At 39.5% G+C, this 24,050-nt stretch overlaps 1 protein-coding gene across 2 annotated transcripts in view; it reads left to right on the top strand.

Moving 5' to 3' along the window:
- Nucleotides 1-24,050, top strand: part of UPF2 (UPF2 regulator of nonsense mediated mRNA decay) — a 126,673-nt gene that overhangs the window by 36,648 nt on the left and 65,975 nt on the right. For both annotated transcript variants that reach the window (XM_008002258.3, XM_008002259.3), the window contains exons 5-8: nucleotides 1,974-2,171; nucleotides 4,836-4,985; nucleotides 6,643-6,746; nucleotides 8,717-8,802. In XM_008002258.3, the coding sequence (XP_008000449.1) occupies nucleotides 1,974-2,171; nucleotides 4,836-4,985; nucleotides 6,643-6,746; nucleotides 8,717-8,802 (538 nt within the window). The remainder of the gene's footprint in view (nucleotides 1-1,973; nucleotides 2,172-4,835; nucleotides 4,986-6,642; nucleotides 6,747-8,716; nucleotides 8,803-24,050) is intronic.

The following is a 24,050-nucleotide window of genomic DNA, read 5'->3' as shown; positions in this document are numbered from 1 at the left end:
GGATGTATTCTTTAAATATTGTCAATATTGTCTTCTAGTTTGTTTTTTACTTTTGTTTATACTTTTCATTAAACAGAAGTTGTAAATATGTCAGTGTTTTTCTTTTTGGTGTATTGGTTTAGTGTCCTAATAAGTCTGTGTTTAAATATATGTTCTGTAAGGAAAGTGAGGAGTTTCAAGCAGCCAGTGTTTTTTTGTTTTTGGTGTTCTTATTTTCATAAATCACATTTAATGGATAATCTAACTTAGGGTTAATTTTAATTTACATAGTCACTCTATAATTATCATTTGGAGAGAAGTATGTGAGAATAGATACGTTCATGAATGAGTTCATAATCATAAAGTAGGAAGTTACTTTCAGTGTTCTGAGTTTATAATCTATAGTTGTATGTACTGCATGTGTGTGAATATGTACATACTTTCCATTCTCTAATAAGAGATCTGTACACTTCATCTTTCTTCCCTTCTTTTCCAGTTATCAATTGACTGACATTTATGGCATAAAAGAAAATAAAGGCTGAGTGTGGTCACGCATGACTGTAATCCCAGCACTTTGAGAGGCTGAGGCGGGTGGATCCCTTGAACTTAGGAGTTTGAGACCAGCCTGGGCAACATAATGAAACCCCATCTCTACTGAAAATAGAAAAATTAGCTGGGCTTGATGACGCATGCCTATAGTCCCAGCTACTCAGGAGTCTGAGGCAGGAGGATTGTGCGAGCCCAGGATTTTGAGGCTACAGTAAGCTATGATTGTGTCACCACACTCCAGCCTGGGCAACAGAGTGAGACCCTGTCTCAATTCAAAATAAATAAATAAATAAATACAGTCTGGGTGTGGTGGCTCATGCATGTAATCCCAGCACTTTGGGAGGCTGAGGCGGGTGGATCAGCCAAGGTCAGGAGTTTGACACCAGCCTGGCCAACATGGCGAAACCCCATCTCTACTAAAAATATGAAAAATTAGCCAAGTGTGGTGGTGGACACTTGTAATCCCAGCTACTTGGGAGGCTGAGGCAGGAGAATTACTTGAACCCGGGAGGTGGAGGTTGTGGTGAGCCGATATCAGACCATTCATTGCACTTCAGCCTGGGTGACAGAGTAAGACTCTGTTTAAAAAAAAAAAAATTTTAGGACCCTCTAAATTTATTATAGCAAGGGGAAAGTTAAGCCTTGGAGACTGAATTACATAACCTGTGTATATCTTTCCTAAAAAAGACAACTTCTACTAATCAGATAGTTGTAACTGTGCATTAAGCCTTATGTGGAAAGATGTTGAAATTACCTAAACTTTCTCTATATAAACAATCTCAAACTTCTCCACTTTGGAACACTGACTTCTGTTCTTTGGAATCTCTGCTTCCTGGGAGGCTGTCCTCAAACTTTGCAATTGAATAAACTCTCTTTAAAACTAGATTCTGACCTTTTTGATTATTTTAGGTTGACAGTGGCAATCTACCATGTGCTAAGGATTATGCCAAAAGGAGGAATGCTTCTTAATTAAAGGTTTATGGTCTGTTTTTGGAGATATAAATGGTATATAAGTATGATGTAAATAGTATAGAGGATTATGAGTTGCCAAAAAAAAAAAAAAATACTCATGGGGGAGGTGGGACTTTAAACGGATGTCTTAGGAGTGGCCAGACTTACATATTTTATTTTTTGACTTTAAGTTTCATGAAAGTAGACTTAATTCATCAAATGGCTATTTAATCTCATATTAATTGCTTAAAACAAGTGTAAGAGCAAAAAGTATTTTTGCTGTTCTCTAGTCTGTTTTATTAAAGGGCTTTATTTAAAACACAGTTTTTGATTTGGTGTTGAAAATGGTCACATGTGCTTGTTGGTTGAAGAAGTTCCTGTCAGTTGAAACACTCAAGCTTCAATAGCTATAAAACTGAAAAAATAACGAATGTCCTGTTTAGCATGCTATAACCTCAAGTTATGTTAATTACTTGTGATTTATTTTATGGTAGAACATGGGCCTGGAATTGATATATTCACTCCTGGTAAACCTGGAGAATATGACTTGGAAGGTGGTATATGGGAAGATGAAGATGCTCGGAATTTTTATGAGAACCTCATTGATTTGAAGGCTTTTGTCCCAGCCATCTTGTTTAAAGACAATGAAAAAAGTTGTCAGAATAAAGAGTCCAACAAAGATGATACCAAAGGTAAATTCTACAGAAAAAATATTTACGTTAAGTGCTACAAGAATTAGCTTCAAAATAGTATTTGTGAAAAAAAAAAAAGTTACTAGTTTTGTAATATGAACATTGAGTCATTAGAGTAAATGAGTGACAGAATTGTACGGAATGATGGAGCATTAAAGGATGATAATTGACATACTTCTAACAATGCTGATACATTTAAGTTAATGTTAATTAATTTGAAAGTGTTTGTTTATAATGTCTTGTAGTGAATTCATGTGAGGTCTTGGTAAGACACGCGTTTCCCCCAGGTAGATTGTTAGGGCAGGTGTTAGCTCTAGGTGCTTGTTACCTGTACTGCCTTTTCTAGGCTAGATAGAACCAACTCTTTGTGAAGAAGAGTGACTTTAGAGAAGTCAGAGCTTTTAGGTCATTAATAGAGTGGGAGTTTCTGAATGCCAGTTATGTTGTGTTTCTCAGGTTTGTCTTATATTTGCTGCTGCTATTCTAATCTAACTCCCATCCTCTCTCACTTGGGTTACTGTAATACCTCCTACCTGGTTGCCCTGTATTTGCTTTGTTTCCTTCTGTGCATTCTTTTTTTTTTTTTTTTTGAGGCAGAGTTTTTGCTCTTGTTGCCCAGGCTGGAGTGCAGTCATATGATCTCAGCTCACTGCAGCCTACACCCCCCAGGTTCAAGTGATTCTCCTGCTTTAGCCTCCCGAGTAACTGGGATTACAGAAGTGTGCTACCACGCCTGGCTAATTTTGTATTTTTAGTAGAGACGGGGTTTCACCATGTTGGTCAGGCTGGTCTTAAACGCCTGACTTCAAGTGATCCACCTGCCTCGGCTTCCCAAAGTGCTAAGATTACAGGCGTGAGCCACCACACTCGGCCTTTGCATTCCTAAACATTAATTTTACTCTCCTGCCTACCTGATGTCCTTGAATAACTTTACATGTACTTGGAATATAATTTAAAATTGTTAACATTGTCTCTTTAAGACCCGCATAGTTTCAGGTTTGCCATTACAACTCTATTATCCTTAATTTGCCATCCTTCTCAGTCTCTGAAATGGGCCCGTCTTCTTGCCTTCCTGCATTGTTCTGTTTTCTGCTTGGAACCCTCTCCCACCATACCCTATTTGACTACCTTATGCATATTAGTTTAATGTCCTCAGATAAATTGTATGTTTTTTGAGAGCAAGGGTCACATTTTAAGCTTTTTTCAGAATGTCTGACAGCATCATTTTGAACATGTAGCTGATTAGGAGATGTTTTAGTAGCCAGACATCAGGGGACATTGGGGAGTGAATGCATGCTGCATGTGGGCAGGAGTTTTTCTCTGCTGGACTCACAGGCATATTCCTGGTGCCTAGAACAATACCTAGCACATAGTAGATATTTAGTAAAAGTAGAATGGAAAGATGAATGAATGAGAAAGTAGTAGTCTGTTTTCATCTAGAGGTAGCAAAACTGATTCATACTAGAGTTTTCATCCTCCCAAATAAGATACGACATCAAGTATCAGTAAGACATTTCTGTGTTCAATGCAGAAATTAGGAGATTAGAGACTTTTAAGAGATGAAGCTGAGAAATGCCATACTTTCAGTTTAGGTATATATTCTTGAACTCAGGTTTTATTGACTTTTGTTTCTTATTTACGAAAATTTTCAAACACAAAAGAAGGCTGCTATAGTGAACTTGCATTTACCTATCACTCAACTTCAGTTATTAACATTTTGTCCCTCTCATTCAACTAAGGTTTGGTTTCTCTTTCTTTTTTATTCTTCCTGTTTTGCCTTTTACCAATTACTGGTCATTTTCTTTTGTTGTGTTTCATTTTTTGGTTTTCTCTAACCCTTCACATTGAAATGATAAGGATATTTTCCTAATTGGTCTTTCTATATCTACCCTTTTCTGACTTTCTAATTGATTTTATATATTGCTGCTAAGTTAATTTTCACATCAGTTCCCTTTTAAATGTTATCCCTTGCATAAAGGAGAAACTCTCAACTCCTCATCTGGGAGTTTGAGACCCTTCTTAATGTGAGTCCACTTTAATCAGCCTTTCTTCCCTGCCACCTTTAGTATAAATAGATTTTCACGCCATGTAAGTCCTCATCCACACATATATCTTTCCATCCAGTCATCCGTCCATCTCTTCAGTTAACAAATGGTATACATAATCAGAGAAGATATAGCCTTCATTCTCGATGAGCATAATGTATATATATTTTTGAGATGGAGTTTCGCTCTTTTTGCTCTGGCTGGAGTGCAATGTCGTTATCTCGGCTCACTGCAATCTCCAACTCCTGGGTTCAGGCGATTCTCCTGCCTCAGCTTCCTGAGTAGCTGGGATTACAGGCCTGCACCACCATGCCCAGTTAATTTTTGTATTTTTAGTAGAGATGGGGTTTCACCATATTGGTCAGGCTGGTCTCAAACTCCTGACCTCAGGTGATCCTCCCTCCTGGGCCTCCCAAAGTGCTCGGATTACAGGGGTGAGCCACCATGCCCAGCTGAGCATAATGTATTTTATAAAATCTAAATATATTAACTTCAGTTGCCGGTTATACATGCAGGTTTTAAAAGAAGTGATGCAGATTTTGTGAGTCTTTATCTACTTTTGTGTAGCAGGATCTTAATATGACTTTGAATTTAGGTGTACTTGTTTGTTTTTCAACAGAGGCAAAAGAATCTAAGGATAATAAGGAGGTATCAAGTCCCGATGATTTGGAACTTGAGTTGGAGAATCTAGAAATTAATGATGACACCTTAGAATTAGAGGGTGGAGATGAAGCTGAAGATCTTACAAAGAAACTTCTTGATGAACAAGGTAAAGAACTATTTTACCAACTTTCATTTTTAATTGGTTTTTACACACAGAGCTCTTGCCTAAGAATACAGATCTTTACTCCTTAATTCTGTATTTTTTAATCCCTTGTTTTTCTGTTGTTTTCAGTCCATCACTGTTTTTGGAATTCGATTTGTAACAGGACATTACATACCCAGTATTATATGTCTACAAGCTTTAATGATCATCTAAATTTTAAATAACTTAGTTCTAAATATCTTTTTTTTTTTTTTTTTTTGAGACAAAGTCTCACTCTTGTCCTCCAGGCTGGAGTGCGATGGTACAATCTTGGCTCACTGCAACTTCTGCCTCCTGGGTTCAAGCAATTCTCCTGCCTCAGCCTCCCGAGTAGCTGGGATTACAGCTGCCTGCCACCTTGCCCAGCTAATTTTTGTATTTTTTAGTAGAGATGGGGTTTCACCATGTTGGCCAGGCTTGTCTCAAACTCCTGACCTCAGGTGATCCACCCACCTTGGCTCCCAAACTGCTGGGATTGCAGGCATGAGCCACTGCACCCGGCCCTAAATATCTCAAAATAAATTTTTCTTGCTACCCCTTCTATGATGGAATAATGATACTTATACTTTTCTGATAACTTGATAGCATTCTCCTGATTGATTTAATTATATGACATAATCTTTACAAACAACATTAATGTATTTGAAAGTTATTCTGAAATGATTACTGGGTAGGAATATGACTAGCTTATCAGTTCATCTATTCATTTTATCTGTCTTTATAATTGAGTTGTGTTTTGTATTCAGTAATACAAATATTACATTTATTCCCTAAATAATTCCTATCAAGCTTTGAGTTGATGAGCTAGGATTCTTTTATTTTTTTGGGACAGGGTTTCACTCTTGCCCAGGCTGGAGTGCCATGGCATGATCATAATTGACTGCAGCCTCAAACTCTTAAGCTCAAGTCGTCCTCCTGCATCAGCCTCCCAAGTAGCTGGGACTGTAGACGTGCACTACCACATCCAGCTTATTTTATTTTTATTTTTATTTTATTTTATTTTATATTTTTTAGAGACAGGGTCTTGCTGTGTTGCCCAGGCTGGTCTTGGACTCCTGGCCTCAAGTAATCCTCCTGCCTCAACCTCGTAAAGCCCTGGCATTATAGGCATGAGCCATAACACCTGGCCAAGATTCTTTATTAGAAGGATACCTTCTGTCAATATTGCTTTTCTCTCTGTTGGCTTTACCCTGTCTTACTGCGGATTCTTTCTTTATGTAAACCAGCCACCCTCCTTAGAATCACATGGAATAGGGAGGCTTAGTGCTTCAAAGGCAAGAATTGGGAGTGCTGTTAATTGAAGAACGTAGCGGAAGGGATGCCGGGCAGATACAAATAACATTTACCATAACACTGCATGCTTTTTCTGACCAAGTGTTTGTGCCTAATGCAAAAAGTTTGACTTTTTATAGTTGATACCTGAAAGACTCTAGTGACTTGATGTTATGATTCTAGAGTTACCTAAACTTTATAGGATAATATTCTAAAAAATGACTAATGCTTTCCTGGGCACAAAAATTGGTCTAGATTATCTCTTTTCCAAATAATTGATCATTGGATGTTTTTATTCTGTGTTCTCTGTGTACCTTTTTAACCTATTTAAAAACTGATTTTACATTAGAACAAGAAGATGAGGAAGCCAGCACTGGATCTCATCTCAAGCTCATAGTAGATGCTTTCCTACAGCAGTTGCCCAACTGTGTCAACCGAGATCTGATAGACAAGGTATTGGTATCTCTGTGTAACTTTATTCAAGCACATGGAGCTTGTAGGAGTCCTCTGATAAGGAATGTCTATGGTTTTTAGACTGTTTGAGCTATAAAGTCTACCATTTCTTCAAATGAAGTCTTAGATGGTAATTCAGCATAAGCAGACAAAATTGGATGTAATTCGTAGATGCTCTGTTTGGGTATAGAATTGGCTATAGCATCTTGTCCTGTTCATATATGGATCCCAGAGTTTGGAAAATATTGTTTTATATCAAAGGTGCTAAAAGTATGGTTTCTGGATTTTTAGTGGCTTTGAGGCACTTCCTGGGGTTCTGTGAGGTCAAAAATTCTTTTGATGATAATACTAAGTTTTTTGGTTTTTTTTTGAGATAGAGTCTCACTCTGTCGGCTAGGTTGGAGTGCAGTGGTGTGATCTCGGCTCACTGCAACCTCAACCTCCCAGGTTCAAGCAATTCTCCTGCCTCAGCTTCCTGAGTAGCTGGGATTATAGGCGTGCGCCACCATGCTCGGCTAATATTTTTGTATTTTTAGTAGAGACGGGGTTTCATTATATTGGCTGGGCTGGTCTCGAATTCCTGACCTTGTGATCCGCCTGCCTTTGCCTCCCAAAGTGCTCAGATTACAGGCATGAGCCACCGCACCAGGCCGATTTTTTTTTTCTTTCTTTTTTACTGTTTTGACATTTGCAAAAGTGATGGTGGGTAGAGCTACTAGCATTTTATCATGATTCAAGGTATTGGTACCAAATTATACTAGTACCATTATACTTTCACCATGCATTTGCGGTTAAAAAAACAGTGCCACTTTCACTTAAGAGTCTCCTCGTTGAGTCCATAAAAATGAGGTTTTTTTGTTTTTGTTTTTGTTTTTTTTTTTTGAGACGGAGTCTTGCTCTGTTGCCTGGGCTAGAGTGTAGTGGCATGATCTCAGCTCACTGCAAGCTCTGCCTCCCGGGTTCACGCCATTCTCCTGCCTCAGTCTCCCGAGTACCTGGATCTACAGGTGCCTGCCACCATGCCCGGCTAATTTTTTGTATTTTTAGTAGATACGGGGTTTCGCTATGTTGGCCAGACTGGTCTCGAGCTCCTGACCTCAGGTGATCCGCCTGCCTCAGCCTTCGAGAGTGCTAGAATTACAGGCGTGAGCCACCGTGCCCAGCCAAGGAGCTGTTTATTATGTTTCAACCTTAACTACATATGCCTATAGTCTCAGCTACTTGGCCGGGAGCTGAGGCAGGAGGATCACTTGAGCCTGGGAGAGCAAGGCTGTAGTGAGCCATGATTGCGCCACTGCACCCCAGCCTGGGTGACAGAGTGAGACCTTGTCTCAGAAAAGAGTCTGTCCAGGTGGTAATGGTCATCTAGATAAATTCCCTGTTTTATGAAATTTTAGACGGGGGATTGAAGACAGTTGAGTTTCTGTTGGAAGAATTCTCCTCTGTCAGTTAAGGTATCTTGGAGAGAGAGAGTGCCATTTCCTCCACTTGGGAAGAGAAACAAGGGATTGTCAGAGACCTTGACTGAAGCCACTTATCAGGCTTTCCAGTTTTCTTAGTTCAAATGAAGTACTCAGCATCCAAAGAGCCATATTTTGGGGTATTGTTTTCTAAACCCTAACATTACCAAATCTGACTGTCAACACTAAACTTTTTTAGTGAATGTGGGGGCACACTTCTTATTCTTACATCTTCTTGGGTATAATTTGTGCCTGTCTCTTTCTCTTTTCTCATTCACCTTTACTGCTTTTTGGTTATCCTTATGAGCGTTAGTAATTTTCTTGGCTCTTGGTAACTATTCTTGCTACTTTTGAGCTCTATCAGAAAACTTTCCTGATACTAACAATACTAGTTTCTTAAAACCATTTTGAAACGTTTAAGAACAAATAAAAATATCATAGTAGGCAGGATTTCTGCTTTCCGTAACTAAATAGAGGTTTTTAAAGAAAAAGTTTGCTTTTTCCCAACAGGCAGCAATGGATTTTTGCATGAACATGAACACAAAGGCAAACAGGAAGAAGTTGGTACGGGCACTTTTCATAGTTCCTAGACAAAGGTAAGTGTTATAAAAGAGAAATTTATTAGTGTTTTTACTCTGTAGTGCTGGTTATAGGATCAAAATTCTTATCTTTTTAAAAATATTGCTTTTGATTTTACTCACTCTGTAGGTCATTAGCATTATTAGCGTATTTTTTAGAACTTGTTTCCCATTAATTTTTGTTCACTGCTTGTTAGCTCTGATGGGAATATTTCTTCTGATATCCAATTATTTTAAGAGAAAATGTTTAAGAGTAGCTTAAGAAGAATAAGAATTGCTAGAAGCACTTGTTTTGCATTTTTGCCTCTGAAGAAAAAGTAATAAATGGAACATAATTTTTTTGGAGAGTTTTTAGTTTGTGCAAAGATCAGGCTAATGTAATATATCTAGTTCTTAGATTTATGTTTAAATGAAAAATTTCAAGTTATTTAGGTAATTATAATAGTTTAGAGGTATGATAGCCTGCCTAGAGACTCATTGGATAGAATTGGAAATCACACTAATGATTATGTTGCTAGTAATTCAAGACACATATTCAGTTGCATAATGCTTTTAGATAATTCTGATGCATTATATTACACTAAATTAAACTTTCTACTTCACCTGAACATTTCAGGACCACTCATAGACTGTTGACCTTAGAATCGTGGAGGAGATCTATTTCTGTTTATTCAACAATAAATAATTAAATAATTTTGTTAACTATTAAAATGATTACATATGATGTAGCTAAGACAGATACTCTCCCCAAAAGATAAGGATTCTGAGGGATTTCATTGAAGGTTTCTTCAGCAGAATTTTAATGAGGTTCATTCATTGATGGAGGCCCATGATCTCTTGATAATGGTAAGATTTCTCAGTGAAACCAAATCACTACTTGCCTTTTTTCTTTCATATCAGTTTTTAATCTCCCGTTAGCATTATTAATTCACTTTAGTGGGGCAAGAGAGAGGGAATGTGTTAATGTAGTGAGTAGATAATTAAGAATTATGTAATTGAAGAAGTCATATGGATGAGTATTTTTATAATGTAAAATTACATACTTCAGGCCAGGCGCAGTGGCTCAGGCCTGTAATCCCAGCACTTTGGGAGGCTGAGGCTGGGGGATCACCTGAGGTCAGGAGTTCGAGACCTGCCTGACCAACATGGTGAAACCACATCTCTACTAAAATACAAAATTAGCAGGGTGTGGTGGTGCATGCCCGTACTCAACTTCTCATGAGGCCATGGCAGGAGAACCGGTTGAACCCAGGAGGCAGAGGTTGCAATGAGCCAAGATCATGCTATTGCACTCCAGCCTCGGTGACAGAGTGAGATTCCATCTCAAAAAAAAGGTGGAATGAAGTGACAGTTTATCATAAGTATTAAAAAAAGATGCAAGTATTCTAGAGCCATGAGAAATAGATCTCATAGTCTTATATCCTTGTGGTATATAAATACAATTAAGTATATTATAATCAGCCTGATAATCAGGAAAGATTGTTATATTATTCTAAAATTTAATCATTCATTAAATAATTCATTAAGCATGTGCTGTGTACTGTGATCCATGCTGGAGATACAGTACAGGGGTGAACAAGATCATCTTAGTTCTTGTATTCATACAGCTTACAGTTTGGAGAGGCAGACACAGGAGTAATTCTAAGTGCCATTGTCAAGAAGCAGCGCAGCATGCTTTGAAGCATAGAGCCAAGTGGAACTGACTGATTGAGTCTGAGAAGTCAGAGAAGACTGCCTGGAACAAGGGTCATTTAATCTGAGGCCTGAGAAGAATGGACTAGATAAGGGATGGGTGGGGACTGGGAATGTAGGGAGAGCATTGCTGACAGAGGCAACACAGTATGTGCAGAGACAGAGACAGGAAAGATCATGGCATCAAACTCTTGGAAACTCTTGGTAAAACCTCTTTTTTTTTTTTTTTTTTTTGATACAGAGACTCGCTTGTTGCCCAGGCTGGAGTGCAGAGGTGCAATCTCAGCTCACTGCAACCTCCGACTCCAGGGTTCAAGCGATTCTGCTCCCTCAGCCTCCCAAGTAGCTGGGACTATGGGCTCCCGCCACCATGCCTGGCTAATTTTTATATTTTTAGTAGAGATGGGGTTTCACTCTGTTGGCCAGGCTGATCTTAAACTCCTGACTTTGTGATCCACCCGCCTTGGCCTCTGAAAGTGCTGGGATTACGTGTGTGAGCCACCGCGCCCAGCCAAACCTCTTTCTTAAATGTTTTGACGTTGTCCTCTAGACTGTAAACTGCAGGAAGGAGGCCATGTTTACTGGTTTATACCCAGCACATAGCGCAATACCTGTCATGTAAAAGGTGATAAAATTAGGCGACATGATATGTAATGCCCTTTCTTAGCTAGCTGGTTTTCAGCTTCTTCAGTCTTAATTCTAGCTATTCTTCCTCCTGCAGAATCTTGATCTGTAATGGCTTCTCGAATACTGTTTGCTCTCTCTACTCCCATGCCTTTGCCGCTGCTCTCTGCTTTTATCTGGGATGTCCTTTATTTTTCCACCGGAAATCTTTGACTCACCTTTAAGTCTTTAACAAGAGCTATCCTCTATGAACAGCCTTCCTTTTTTCCCTTGTGTAGATAGAGATGTTCTTTATAGCACTTCATGTTGGTTTGCTTCCTGTCTCTCCTTCAGGCTTGAAACTATCACTCTTTAGGAAAGAGGACTCCATCTTTTCATTTTCTGCATCTCCAACACCAAGTATAGTGTTTGGCATATAGTCCAACCTTAAAATATTTGATGAATTAATCTTGGTCATATGCAGTTTTAAATAATAAGTGATACAGCCCTATAGCTCAAAATCCAGAAGTAGAAAACGTTATAGATGAAAAGTATCCTTCTTATCCTTGCCTTCCCATCTGCCCAATTTCCACTCCTTTCAGTAGGAAATCAGTGTCTTGATGCTTATATATTCTCCCAAAGATTCTTCTGCGTATACAAGAAAATACAATTATAGATTCTTATTTCCTGTTTTTAACACAGTGGGTAACTGACACATATCTTTTCATCTCAAGACAGAAAGATTTCCCTTGTTCGTTATTTTAAAGCTGCAGTGTTTCTTTTGATGAATGTACTGTATTTAACCGTTTCAGACTTTCCAGTGTTGCCATTACAAACAGTGCCATGTTTGAATTTGTACTTCCTCTTTTCTCCTCATGATTATGTTAGCTACCATAAAAACTCAGCTTTTAGATTTTTTTTTTTTTTTTTTGAGACGGAGTCTCGCTCTGTCGCCCAGGCTGGAGTGCAGTGGCGCAATCTCGGCTCACTGCAAGCTCCGCCTCCCGGGTTCACGCCATTCTCCTACCTCAGCCTCCCCAGTAGCTGGGACTACAGGCGCCCGCCACTGCGCCTGGCTAATTTTTTCTATTTTTAGTAGAGACGGGGTTTCACCATGATCTCGATCTCCTGACCTTGTGATCCGCCCGCCTCGGCCTCCCAAAGTGCTGGGATTACAGGCGTGAGCCACCGCGCCCGGCCAGCTTTTAGATTTATTATTTATTCTCTGTAATGATTTTCTTACTGTTATTTTTGGTTTTGTTCTTTATTAATTTCTTCTTTTGGGTTTCTTCCATTTATTTTGTTTATTTTCTGGCACTTCGCATATGAGTTGTCCATTGAGCATAGTTTAAGCCATGTCTCTTGGTTCTTTTTTTAGAGACAGGGTTTTGCTGTGTTGCCTAGACTGGAGTGCAGTGGTGAGATCACAGCTCACTGCAGCCTCAACCTCCCAGGCTCAAACAATCCTCTCACATTAGCCTCCCAAGTAGCCGGAACCACAGGCATGAACCACCATATCTGGCTAATTTTTACATTAAATTATTATTATTATTATTTTTGGTAGAGTCGGGGTCTTGTTATATTGACCAGGCTAGTCTTGAACTCCTGGGCTCGAGCAGCTCCTCCGGCTTTGACTTCCCAAAGTGCAGGGATTACAGGCTTGAGCCACTGTGCCCGGCCATCTGTTAGTTCTAACATGTGGTAATTTTCGTTTTATTTCCTTTGTGACCCAACGAGTTTCAAAATTTCCAGGTAGAGGGGCTTTTTTTGTTTTGTTTTGTGGCTTTGTCAATAATTTATATTTTTATTGCATTTTGATTAGAGAATACTGTCTGTTTTTATTTTTTTGGGGAAGTTTTGAAGTTTACTTTGTCTATAATTATATAGTCAGTAAACATATTGATCAGGTTTACATGATTAAATAATGATTCAGATCTATTTTCTTACATTTTTGGCCATTTGCCCAGAGGTCATGGCCTGAGAGGTGGAGTCAAGACTGTGACTCCTGATGTGTTGCCTTTCTCCTAATAGCTACTATGATTCCAGCTTTATGTATATTACTGTTGTGTTATTTGTTGTATAGATAAAACTTAATTGTTAATTACATACATTTTTTATCATTATAAATTGTTCTTCTTGGTCTTATTTAATGCCTTTTGGCCTGAATTCCGACTCATCTGATACTAATGATTATGATTGCTGCCTTTTTTTTTTTTTTTTTTTTTTGAGGTGGAGTCTCACTCTGTCACCCAAGCTGGAGTGCAGTGGTGTGATCTCTGCTCACTGCAACCTCCACTTCCTGGGTCCAAGCAATTCTCACGCCTAAGCCTCCATGTAACTGGGGTTTCATGCGTGCACCACCACGCCCGGGTAATTTTTTATATTTTTAGTAGAAATGGGGTTTCACCATGTTAACCAGGCTGGTCTTGAACTCCTGGACCGCAAGTGATTCACTTGCCTTGGTCTCCCAAAGTGCTGGGATTACAAGTGTGAGCCACCGCGCCTGACCGCTGCTTTCTTTTTATTTGCGTTTTGTTTGGTATACCTGTGCCCTTTATTTTATATTCCATCTTTCAGAATCATTTTAGTTGAGTCTCTTTTATGTACAATTGAATTGGATTTTACTCTCAGACATATTCTGAAAATACGTTTCTTTTAATGAAAGTAATTTAGGCTATTTATGATTGGCTTGAGTTCTGTAATATTTTTCTTTTTGGTTTAATTCCTAAAAGACTTTCATTGTGTGGTCTTTCATATTTTTTAATTTCATGTGCGTGCATGAGTGTGTGTTTCTTGTTTTTAGGAAGGTTTGCATGATTATTTTAGTACTTTATGATTGTAAGTTTCCTTAGCGATTGTTTATTTAGACAGTCTCTTGTTTTCTACCATGAGCATTGGTAAAATTAGTTTGTGGTGTCTTACTCTCTTTAGTCACTCATTTGATATTAGTTAATAACGTTTTCTTCCTTAGTATTTTCCTTTTTACTCTTAAATGTATTTATTCTTGTATTTGAGTAATATTTAACCTTCAGCATTACAAGTAGGCAAGCAGCACACCTGACTTCCTGTCTGCTTTTCCAGCCCGCCTCGCTTATTTTTATGTTGATGACATATCCTGATAGGGAATAAAACATTTATATTAAAATTTCTTGCTCTAATGCCCTTATTTGCTAAAGTTCATTTTCGTCGTCGTTTTTTTTTTTTTTTTTTTTTTTTGAGACTGAGTTTTGCTCTATTGCCCATGCTGGAGTGCAGTGGCGTGATCTTGGCTCACTGCAACCTTTACCTCCAGTTCAAGCGATTCTCCTGCCTCAGCCTCCTGAGTAGCTGGAATTATAGGCGCCTACCACCATGCCCAGATAATTTTTGTATTTTTAGTAGAGACAGGGTTTCATTATGTTGGCCAGGCTGGTCTCGAACCCCTGACCTCAGGTGATCCGCCCACCTCAGCCTCCCAAAGTGCTGGGATTACAGGTGTGAGCCACAGCGCCTGGCCTGACGTTCATTTCTAATAGTTTTCTCAGAAAGTGTTGCTGGGGAAAAAATATGCCTTGAATTTCTCTATGTTCAGAATTGGGGCTATGTTACTTGAATGGCTGCTTGACTGGTTATAGTGGAGGATCCACAGCTCATACCTTTTAACCCTAAATATCGTGTAGGTGTCACTCAGTAGTCATTTGGCATTTGCCATTACTGTGTTGAAATCTAGGCCAGCTGGCATTTTTTTTTTCTTCTCTTAAAATTGACTTGGTCATTTAAATGACTGCCCAAGTAATTTTTTCTCTAATTAATCAAGTAAATCCAATAACTTTCCTAGGATAGATCGTTCTTGGTGTTGATCCTTCTGGGTCCTTCTTCATGCCCCTTCCATTTTCATATTGAAAAATTCAGGGAATTTTATTTTATTTTCCTCAAATATATTTAAATACTAGTTCTGTTCTCTTGTTTTGGCTTTCTTTTTTAGGTACCCCAATGATGCATAACTGTGCTTTGCTTGTTTTCTGGCTATTTTATTCTTACCAATCACTTTTTTCAGTGTCGTCTTTTTCTTACTCAGCATTCTGCAAAGTCTTTTCCCTCTAGTACTCTTTTTCTCATTTCTTGTTTCAGTTCATTCAATTTTTTAAAAAACGCATGGAAAACTGGCCAGAATTTTCATATATTTCATGGCAGTATGTTTCTGGAGAATTTTGTTTGGTAGGTTTTGAGGAATTTGTTCTTTTCTTTCTAATTTTTTTAATTAAAAAAAATGGACAGTACCTTTGCATTGATGCTGTACCTACCCTCTTTGTATTACATATCATGAGTTAGATTTGCTCAGCTTTGTTATTAACAGGTTTCTTTCTTTCTTTCTTTCTTTTTTTTTTGTTGAGACGGAGTCTCGCTCTGTCACCCAGGCTGGAGTGCAGTGGCCCCATCTCGCCTCACTGCAAACTCTGTGCCCTGGGTTCACTCCATTCTCCTGCCTCAGCCTCCCAAGTAGCTGACACTACAGGTGCCCACCACCACGCCCAGTTAATTTTTTTTTTATTTTTAGTAGAGACAGGGTTTCACCATGTTAGCCAGGATGGTCTCGATCTCCTGACCTAGTGATCTGCCCACCTCGGCCTCCCAAAGTGCTGGGATTACAGGCGTGAGCCACCGCGCCCGGCCAACAGGTTTCCTTTTTAAGGACAGATTTTTGCTGTGGTTTCTGATGTTGGTTGCTTTGGGGGCCATTTCCCTGTTCTGCATGGGCGTTGCATTTTCTCCTGGAGCTTTTGCTCAGTCTTTACCCTGCCTTTCCAGATGCTAAGCTTTTGTTGTATGTCAGGAATGTGGGTTTATCACTGAAAGATAGAACTTGAGGATAAGGGGTCAAACTATAGAGAAACAATATGTGTTTATCATTGAAAGAAGCATGTTGATTGCATATTTGAAGATCTGCCCTGTTTGGGCCAGCTTTCCCTTTTCTTTTCACTTGCTTATCCTGCTGTAATTTACCTTGAAGCAAATCTGGACAGATTGGGTGGCCTCAGTCAGACTTTTTTTTTGAAGTTCATGTTTTCTCACATTAATATCATTCTAGCTTCCTATAACTGAGAAACTATTTTCAGCTTTATTGGTGTGGGCCATTACTTTTCCTGAGAAGACAGATAAGCAGGATAGGCTAGGGATGTTGGAGGAACAACAAACCTGAAATCTGAGGCTCTTGAAGTCCTCTGGGTTTGGTGGGCTCCCTAGAGTACCCTTTCAGGAGGTGACTCAAGGATTCAGACTACTTTCATCTACATCCTAGCATGGCTTTTAGGTGGCATGGGAGGCAAGCGTGTGAACTCAGCTTAGTCCTAGATACTTTGGACAAGAAGTGCCATGTCATTTTTATTCTTAGCCTATTGTCTAGGACAACAAGAGCATTTAGAAAATGTAGGGAAGCATGTGAAGCATTGGGTTAACATTGTGGCCCTTGCTACAGAAGTACTCACAGGGATTTGTTTTCAGTCAGTAGACTTGTGTTAATAATATTCCTCTTGTAAGTTATCTTGTTGAAAACAATAAAAGAAATACTCATGATTTGGCTGGTAGAGGACGGTCTTTTGAAGGATATAATTTATACCTAGCTTTGACTGTTACTCTTTACATGTCTATTTATTTTTTAAGAGACAGAGTCTTGCTATGTTGCCCAGGCTGCTCTTGAACTCTTGGCCTCAAGTGATCCTCCTGCTTCTGCCTCCTGAGTAGCTAGGATTACAGGCATGTGCCACCATGCCTGGCACATTTTTATATTTTATATAGATGTTAATCAATTGAATTGTATCAAAATCTATAATCATTTCTCATGTTAATAGTACTCTGTATAGTCTTTCCAGTGTTTAAATAAAACCGTCTCAATCTTTTTAAAGGTCATTACTGTGGGATTTGGAAAGCCAAGCCCTCTGTTTACAGATCTGTAAAATGGGGTAATAGGGAGGGACTTGGACCAGGTTGACATTTCCTGGTTGGCTGTATGTTTTTATTGATCAGAAAAGCCTTTCATTTTGAAGGTCTTTTGTCCTTCTCTCCCAGGTAGATTTCTACCCTACCTGCAGGATTTAGCTTATCCCTGAGGGGGATGGCTTGATTCCTAGGGAGTCTGGAGTAGAAAGATAGTAATCAAGTGCCAATCAATTCCCTGTCATCCCATTTCTGATTCTTCCAGAACCCATGTATTCCCACAGCTTTCTCTATCTTTTGAGTGATAGTGATGACTGATAGCCCTCAAGCGGGGAGATAAGGAGAGTAAAGAGAGTTGAGTGTAGAGTAAGCAGGCTCAGATATTCTCCTGGGTAGACAGTGAAATGGTATTGGAGGTAGCAAGTTACTTCGAGTCTTTGGCATTTGGGGCAGGCTGGAACACTTTGGGAGAGGGGGCAAGGAAATACTGTCACCTTTTGGCATCCTGGCCTAGTCCTGCACCCATACCCACCCAGCCTGTTTGGGACTTCTTTAGTCAGATGCTCGTCCTCTGTGGCATGCTCCTTCCTCCCTCCTGTAAGACCAACACTTTTGGAGACCAAGGCAGGAGGGTGGCTTGAAGCCAGGAGTTTGAGACCAGCCTAGACAACATAGTGAGACCCCATCCTCTATAAAAAATAAAATAAGTCAGGAATAGTGGCATGTGCCTGTAATCCCATCTACTTGGGGGAGGCTAAAGTGGGAGGATCAGTTGAGCCCAGGAATTTGAAGTTTGTGTGCTCTGATCTCACCACTGCACTCCAGCCTGGGTGACAGAGTGAGACTCTGTCTCTAAGAAAATTAAAAAAATAAACACAGCATAACAATTAGTTATATAGCGTTTACATTGTGTTAGGCATTATAAGTACTTTGGTATCTTTTGGGTGGGGGTAGTAGTTCCTGGAACCACTCCCTCACGGATACCTAGGGACGACTGTATTTCCCTATGTTGAGCGTCTTTTCGTGTGCTTAGTGGCTATTTGCATATCTTCTTTGGAGGAGTATCTATTCACAGCCTTTGCCCCTTTAAAACTGTATTTGTCCTCTTATGAATGAGCTGTAAGAGTTCTTTATGTATTCTGGGCACACATCTCTCACCAGATACCGTAATTTGGAAGTATTTTCTCCCATCTTCTGAGTTGTCTTTTCACTTGCTTGGTAGTATAATTTGCAGCACAGTTTTTAAAGTTTGATGTAGTTTATTTTTACAATTCTTAAAGATTTGATCTGAAGCAGTGTTTTAACTTTTAGTTGCATTCTTCCTTCATTAAATAATGATGAAAAAAATCTCGGAAGACTATCATTATATCCTTTAGCCTTTTTTTTTTTTTTTTTTTTTTTTTTTTTGAGATGGAGTCTTGCTTTATCACCCAGGCTGGAGTGCAGTGGTGTGGTCTTGGCTCACTGCAACCTCCACCTCCTGGGCTTAAGAGATTCTCCCACCTCAGCCCCCCAGGTAGCTGGGACTACAAACATGTACCACCACTCCTGGCTCATTTTTGTATTTTTTTTTTAGTAGAGACAGGGTTTCACCATGTTGGCCAGGCTGGTCATAAACTTCTGACCTCAAATGATCCGCCCACCTTGGCCTCCCAAAGTGCTGGGAGTACAGGGAGGGAGCCTCTGCATCCAGCCTCTCTTAGCCTATTCATTTGGACTCCACTGAGATGTAGAAATCCCCTTAGATATTTGCATTTTATTTTATAGGTAATTTATAACATAGCTATACACACAAGTAATTGAGATTTCACATTGTTTATGCCTTTTTTTCCCTTAAACTTTTAAAGTTTAAGTTCAGGGGTGCATGTGCAGGATGTGCAGGTTTGTTGCATAGGTAAACATGTACCCTGGTGGTTTGCTGCACAGATCATCCCTTCACCTAGGCATTAAACCCAGCATCCACTAGTTATTCTTCCTGAGTTGTTTCTTTCTAAAGTATACATATGTGTCCATCACTCAGATCAAGATATATGACATTTCCAGCACCCCAGAAGGCCCCTCACCTAAGCCAAAATTTAAAGTCAGTCAATACCATGGGAAGTACGTAAGAATCTCTTCTTTCCTTGTGTTTAAAGTATAAATGCACTTGGTATTGTTTTAGCCAAGTGTTGGCTCTTTAGATTAATGTAAACAGAATACTCTTCAGAGGTGAAGTGCTGTGCTTAATTCTTGAACAGCTTTTCCCGATCTAGCTTTTAGGAGAGTTTGCTGGACTTTTTGTAAGAAGTTTTCTGATTGGACCTCTTCCTTCACTCAATTTGGAACTGTGAGAGAATGTTTTAGGGAAATCTGTTAGTATGTTGCACCACTTGGTGGCGCTGTTGTGTTGGACAGCAGCATTGTGGGAAAGTCGACAGGGCATTTGGTTGTTGATTTCAGAGTAAATGACCCCAGACTTTTGTTTATTATATTTCATTTTTAGGAATCATCTTCTGCTTTAGTGTTTCCTATGAAATCCTTTATATTCTTTAGTTGAACCATAACAGTGTTCTTTCACATTCATTTTTTTCCAGGTATTTTTGAGCACAGAGATAAAATTAAATAGCTTTCAACAGTCAACTTCTTTAGATTTTGAAGAGAAAAAGAGAGCTAGACATTTGTTTTAGAAAGTCAATTGATTAGGAGATAAAAACCCCATAAGAATTTCTTCTTTCCCTCTCGATAACAAAAGTGTTTGTGTGTTTCTGCATTCTTGTTGTTTCTGTTTACTTGTAGTTAGTGATTCTTTACTAACTTGATAATCATTAACCGCTAGTAGGATACTTAAATGTGTGATTCAGGAGACCTTAAAAACATAAAGAAGATTTTATCATTTAAGGACAAATAGCATTGTTTTAAAGTGGTTCATTGTTGGTAAATGTAATTATCACCATTTTATAAGATTATAGAATTCCGTTTTCAAAGGAAGGATCTAAGTATTTTTCAGTTGCTTTTCAGAACACTCAAATTAGATGAAATATCCATCTAGCTTAAATTTTAGGCTGGGCGCAGTGGCTAACGCCTTTAATCCCAGCACTTTGGGAGGCCGAGGTGGGCGGATCACGAGGTCAGGAGATCGAGACCATCCTGGCTAACACAGTGAAACCCCGTCTCTACTAAACATACAAAAAATTAGCCGGGCACGGTGGTGGTCGCCTGTAGTCCCAGCTACTCGGGAGGCTGAGGGAGGAGAATGGTGTGAACCCGGGAAGCGGAGCTTGCACTGAGCTGAGATCGCGCCACTGCACTCCAGCCTGGGCGACAGAGCGAGACTCCATCTCAAAAATAAATAAATAAATAAAAATAAAAATTTTAACACAAATTTGCAGTTTATGTTGATGAAAATATTTTGTGTTATTAATAACTTTCATGTGACTGATGTGACATTTTGCACTCCATCCCCTTTTTGAGCTTGTGTGCCCTTTGGAAGCAGAACACGCAGAAAGCATTCTTAAGCAGGACTAGCATTGAACAACTATATAATTGATTATTTACAACATAAAGGATTTTATTTTGTGAATAATGGATGAACAGACATAGGACTTCAAGATTTCAGTAGGGCAGGGTGATATTTTGTATCAACTATCCTTTTTATAGGGGTAGAGGATTCCAAGAAAATGGAGTATCTAACTTCCATAATTCCTTAACTCATAACTTCCTTAACTCATTTTAAAAATCCCTATTAAAGCTGAAAACATTTTACTGTGTTGTTACTTCACTGACCTGTGCCTGAACAGGTAGCACAAAACTGTCTTGCTTTAAAATGCATGGCTGGACCGGGCATTCACGCCTGTAATCCCAGCACTTTGGGAGGCCAAGGTGGGCAGATCACGAGGTCAGAAGATCGAGACCATCCTGGCTAACACGGCGAAACCCCATCTCTACTAAAAAAATACAAAAAATTAGCCGGGCAAGGTAGCGGGTGCCTATAGTCCAGGCTAACCAGGAGGCTGAGGTAGAAGAATGGCGTGAACCCGGGAGGCAGAGCTTGCAGTGAGCCAAGATCGCGCCACTGCATTCAGCCTGGGCGACAGTGCAAGACTCTGTCTCAAAAATAAAATAAAATGCATAGCTGGCCAGGTGCAGTGGCCCACGCCTTTAATCCCAGCACTTTGGGAGGCTGAGGCGGGTGGATCATTTGAGGTCAGGAGTTCAAGATCAGCCTGGCCAACATGGTGAAACCCTGTCTCTACTAAAAATACAAAAATGAGCCGGGTCTGGTGGTGGGTGCCTGTAGTTCCAGTTGCTCAGAAGGCTGAGGCAGGAGAATCACTTGAACCTGGGAGGCGGAGGTTGCAATGAGTTGAGAACCTGCCACCAGTCTCTAGCCTGGGCAACAGAGTGAGATTCCAACTCTTTAAAAAAAAAAAAAAAAAAAAGCTATATCTGCCTTTTTGGGGGGACTCAGAAAAAGTCTCAAAGTAGATTGGGCTACTTGGGAGAAGAAAATGAAGTGAAGTGCAAGGGACAGGCCAACAAATAGAAGAAAAGTGAAATGATCTTAGACTAGGTAGCACAAGGAAGGAAAAAAAGAAAAGTGAAATGACATAGTTTAAGAATATCTGATGCTGTTTTATCTCAAACTTTGTTGAAAAATACATTGAAAAAGACAACTAAGATAAAAGTTTTAGAAATTCAAGATCTGGTTCTTGGAAAAATCAAAATAGAGAAGTGTGTAGAAAATATAGTTTGAAGAAAAAGAACATTAAAAAGTTTAAGAAATGAGCAGATGATATAGTTAAAATATTTTAAAACCACTTGAAAATCTCAGTGAAACTTAATGTTTTGAAAAAAATGCACATTTTCAAAATTCATTCAAGATAAAATACCCACATAGAACAGTAATCATGGAAGAAAGCGTTAAACTTATCAGTTGGGCACACTGGCTTACGCCTGTAATCCCAGCACTCTGGGAGGCCGAGGCGACGGGTCACCTGAAGTTAGGAGTTCGAGACCACCCTGACCAACATGGAGAAATCCCGTGTCTACTGAAAATACACAGTTAGCTGGGTGTGGTGGCACATACCTGTAATCCCAGCTAGTTGGGAGGCTGAGGCAGGAGAATTACTTGAACCTGGGAGGTGGAGGTTGCGGTTAGCCGAGAACACACTATTGCACTCCAGCCTGGGCAGCAAGAATGAAACTCTATCTCAAAAAAAAAAAAATAATTTCATCTTAAATAGAATAAGACTAGAAAGCTTAACTGAGTATTTTTAGCCTTTTAAGGAAGAAATAATATCACTTGTTCCAGAGCATAGAAAGCTTGTTATTTCATGTATTAAAAATTCTAAGAAGAAGGAGCAAGAAAATCACAAGCATTGACCAGTCTCACTTGTGAACATCAATATAAAAATTTCAAGTAAAACACTAGCAAATCATATTTAATACATAGTATATTAGAAAATAAGAATCCAGCATGACCAAAGAAGATTGATCATAGAAATGGAAGGATGCTCTAACATAGGCAATCTATTAATATATATAACATCAGCAGGAAAGTAAGTAACTATGTGAATGTCCCATTAATTGCTAAAAGATAATTTGGTAAGTTAGCTTTTGCTTGGTAAAATGTAATATTATTACAAAAGTAAGATGCTACTTCCTTAATATGAGGAAGAATGTCTTAGACTAAATGCTAACAGTATACTTAAGAGTGAGTTACCAGAGATACTCATTTATCTAACAAACGTGTATATTGAGTACCTGCCTATGTTCCAGGCAGTGTTTGAGTGCTAATAAACTGTCTGCCATGGAACTGAACATTTCTGGTGGGGAGGGGTAACAAATGAGTTAACCATAACAAATCAATTATTTACTACTTTAAGTGGTAAATTCCATTTTTAAAAGTAGTGCAGGTAGGCCTGGGCGCAGTGACTCATGCCTATAATCTCAGCATTTTGGGAGGCCAAGGCAGGTGTATCGCCTGAGGTCGGGAGTTCGAGATCAGTCTGACCAACATGGAGAAACCCAGTCTCTACTAAAAATACAAAATTAACCAGGTGTGGTGGTGCATGCCTGTGATCCCAGGTACTTGGGAGACCGAGGCAGGAGAATTGCTTGAACCTGGAGGCAGAGGTTGCAGTGAGCCGAGATCGCGCCATTGCACTCCAGCCTGGGCAACAAGACTGAAACTCTGTCTCAAAAAAAAAAAAAGCTTTGTAGGGGGATTGGGAGAGGTAGGATGGGTTAGGTGCAGTTTCCTTGGAGTATTCAGAATGGGTCAAAACATGGAGACTGGGACTCCCCTTAGGGAGGGAGTAAACAGTATGGATGTTTAGGGAAAGCATATTCCAGCCCAAGGCAGGGACCATTGCAGAGGCCCGGAGTCAGATCATCAGTGAGGAGTCAGGGGGCCTGGTGCAGGCAAGCTGGGAGGTATGGGAGAAGAGGGTGGATCAGTCCCTGAGGTCATGGAGACGCTGTTTGCTGCTATACAGTTTATACCTGGGCCTCCTCACTCCCAGTGCGTTGCTTTGCCATCTTGTTACCTTTGCTCTGGTACCTGTACTTTTCTGACCCGAAATTATAGCAATGGCAGCAAAAGAACTTCCACATAAATTTAAATCCTATATTTGAATTTGACAACTGATTATGAACTGGAAAAGAATACTTTATTTGTTGTTAAAATGGATGTGGAAAATGAATGAAGAACCTAATATTCTAACTAAAATTCGTAAATTTAATGTTAGTGTAAATTCATCTATTATGTAAGAACATTAAATGTTCATTTGCTCCAAGCCTTTTTTTTTTTTTTTTTTTTTTTTTTTTAGCGCTAGGAACATTAGGGGAATTATTACATGTTTATAAGAGTAACTTATAGGGGCCGGGTGCAGTGGCTCACGCCTGTAATCCCGGAACTTTGGGAGGCCAAGGCAGATGGATCACGAGGTCAGGAGTTCAAGACCAGCCTGGCCAATATGGTGAAACCCTGTCTCTACTAAAAATACAAAAATTAGCAGGGCATAGTGGTGCTTGCCTGTAATCCCAGCTACATGGGAGGCTGAGGCAGAAGAATCGCT

This window comes from Chlorocebus sabaeus, chromosome 9, assembly GCF_047675955.1.
Source record: "Chlorocebus sabaeus isolate Y175 chromosome 9, mChlSab1.0.hap1, whole genome shotgun sequence".
Classification (NCBI taxonomy): Eukaryota; Metazoa; Chordata; class Mammalia; order Primates; family Cercopithecidae; genus Chlorocebus; species Chlorocebus sabaeus.
This window is presented reverse-complemented; position numbering and strand designations above follow the sequence as displayed.